Here is a 2,806-nt window from a genome sequence, read left to right on the forward strand (position 1 = left end):
GATAATTATAATATAAAAAAGAAGATTTCCATAATAAAAATAACCTTTTAGTCAATATCAAAAATCAAACACCTAAATAAGAAAGAAATTTTCCTAACTAGAAATATATAAATAAGAAAGTGTTTTTTGTTTCAATATCTTGCCCTTCAAGAGTTCCAAACAATCTCTTTTATAGATACTTAATAAATATATAAATATATATGCACACGTAATAATAATCGAAAGAGTTGTTTCCAAGAATTCGAAACAACTCTTTCTATTTTCTGCTACTTGAAAATAATCTATATTTTATTTCCTTTGAAAACCCTAATCCTTCCAATAAAGTTTAACGATTCCACAGTAGCGAGCACCAGAGAGAGCATAGGAAATGGCGACAATATTAAAAGAATGGCGAGAATGCGTCTACGGTAGCAGGTGAGCTGATCTCCAGATAACCATACCCAGTAAGACTTACGCAGCAACACCGACTTTCTGAAAACAGCAACAAATCTGGAAGTCTATTATAATATTGCAAGGATCGGTAAAATATACTGAGTCAAGGTGAATTAGTCCTTGCGAATAGTTAACGTTTGGGCTTTATAAAGCATGTAATGAGCTTTGTAATACATAATTCCAGTAAACATTCATATCCTGAGCTCTTCTGTGTCTCTATCATAATGGCTAACGGCATGATTTACTTGACGTTGGGACTCTTTCTGTTGATAAGTTGTTACAGCGATAGGGTCATGGCAGGGGATCCCGATCCCTTGCAAGATTTCTGCGTTGCAGACATGGATAGCAAAGGTAAGTACATAACTTTATTCATTGGTCAGATATGATTTGCTTATTAAGGGACTTGCTAACAAATTGATTAAAACAGTTAAGGTGAACGGGTTCGTTTGCAAAGACCCAATGCCAGTTTCAGCAGAGGACTTCTTCTTTGGGGGACTTGGGCAGGCAGGGAACACCGACAATGCAGTGGGCTCCAATGTAACGATGGCCAATGTTATGCAGATACCAGGCCTCAACACCTTCGGAATATCGTTGGTCCGCATTGATTACGCAGTGGGTGGAATAAATCCTCCTCACACGCACCCAAGAGCCACTGAAGTTCTTGTTTTACTGGAAGGTCAGCTTCTTGTGGGTTTCATTGACACCACCAACAAGTTTTTCAGCAAAACGTTGGAGAAGGGAGATGTGTTTGTGTTTCCAAAGGCACTTGTGCATTTCCAGCAGAATGTGGGGCATGAAAATGCGGTGGCCATAGCTGCATTGAGCAGCCAGCTTCCGGGAGCTCAGACAATCGCCAACTCTCTATTTGCAGCGGATCCTCCTCTCCCAGATTCCGTATTGGCCAAGGCCTTCCGCATCACCCAGGAACTGGTGGATTACATTCAGAAGCAATTCGCCTAAGCTTCGGAAGCTTAATTTGATGTGATCTATTATCTCATCTTTTCCTTATCGTTGGATAAAACTTCTGATTATCGTTATTGGCGCGCTGTCGTACTATACGTGGAAATTGAAATACAATTGTAAATATAATAAAGAAGCATTCATTTTAAACATCTATAATCTTTGCATTAGAAAAGCATTATCTGCATTACATCTTCAATATTTTATCAGTATCCTTATTATGGGAAAAAAGAGGGCTTGATTTCGACACAAGGGCTTGTCTAAAATCTCAATCTTGCAAAGGGAATCCTCAAATATGTTATCTAACATCAATCTTGTATAATTTCAGTGGCAACATAAAAAATAATTTTTTTGGGGAAAGACAATAGTTAAAAACAAGATTATGACATGAAAATCAATATTATTGTAGGGAAGGTTGCAATTACACTCTATATTATATCATTTATCATGTCATGGCTTCATACATATATACTTGAGTATAGAACTTCATACTTTAGTTATTCAGTTATGAATTATTCAAAAGTGCAGCAAAACTCTAATTTTATCAATGCCATATATGATGATCTAGGAAAAGTCATAAAATCAATTTTTTAATGAAATATTCATTTGAAATGCTAGTGGATTGACTCATTTATATTAGTCTAGAACATTCTTAAGAATACAGTATGTTCTCCTCTGAGAATCAGAAAGGCCATACTGTCTACGTAGTTGTTCCCAGCCAATCATTCCACTATCAGTAAAGATAGCGTGAAATACCATAATTCCTTAAACAACCCAACCCTTGGCAGAGTAGACTTTAGTGAGAGCTAAGGCATATTATTCTAGACGAAATTCCACCCAATAGATCTATGTTGAGACCAAGATTTATGTGAAGAAGAGAGCGAGTCATTATTCTAAAGTAAATGTCTTACAAATTCCCATGCTTTCCGTATGATGTTAAACACTGGTGACCCAAAAACCTTGACATTAAACTTCCCAAACAAAATATCATTCAAATGAAAGTCCCCAAAGTTTTTCCTTTCTTAGGCTTGGACAATATTAAGCTGATTCTAATAAGAATTTTTTTAGGGTTCACCCCAATACTGGTTTTTTTTATCCATTTCACAAACTAGGCAATACCTTGGATTTTCAAATCCGTAAGGCAAAGATCTCCCAAAAATTTGTAAAAACAACACCACTCTCAATTGATAGCATGCTTCTTGCCTTTCCTAGACCATCTAACCACAAAAATTCTCTAAGAAATCTTTCAAGTTTATTGAACTGACAATTCGAAAAGAAAAAAATAGCATGTGAGGCCGAAACCTTCTAAACAACTTGAACCCTAGCAGCTAAAGAGAAAAGGTTAGTATGCATTTATTCTATTTATTTTCTATTTTTAAATACAACCATTCCCACATATCCTTCAAATTATGGA

At 35.9% G+C, this 2,806-nt stretch overlaps 1 protein-coding gene across 1 annotated transcript; it reads left to right on the forward strand.

Annotated features, from left to right (window-relative positions):
• Positions 1-367: 367 nt before the first annotated feature.
• On the forward strand, positions 368-1,392 carry LOC131058286 (putative germin-like protein 2-1). The gene is made up of 3 exons (XM_057992164.2): positions 368-414; positions 617-783; positions 860-1,392. The coding sequence occupies exons 1-3, from the start codon at positions 368-370 to the stop codon at positions 1,390-1,392; spliced, it is 747 nt and encodes a 248-aa protein (XP_057848147.2).
• The last annotated feature ends 1,414 nt before the right edge of the window (positions 1,393-2,806 follow it).

The sequence above is a fragment of the Cryptomeria japonica genome, chromosome 3, assembly GCF_030272615.1.
Source record: "Cryptomeria japonica chromosome 3, Sugi_1.0, whole genome shotgun sequence".
Taxonomy (NCBI): Eukaryota; Viridiplantae; Streptophyta; class Pinopsida; order Cupressales; family Cupressaceae; genus Cryptomeria; species Cryptomeria japonica.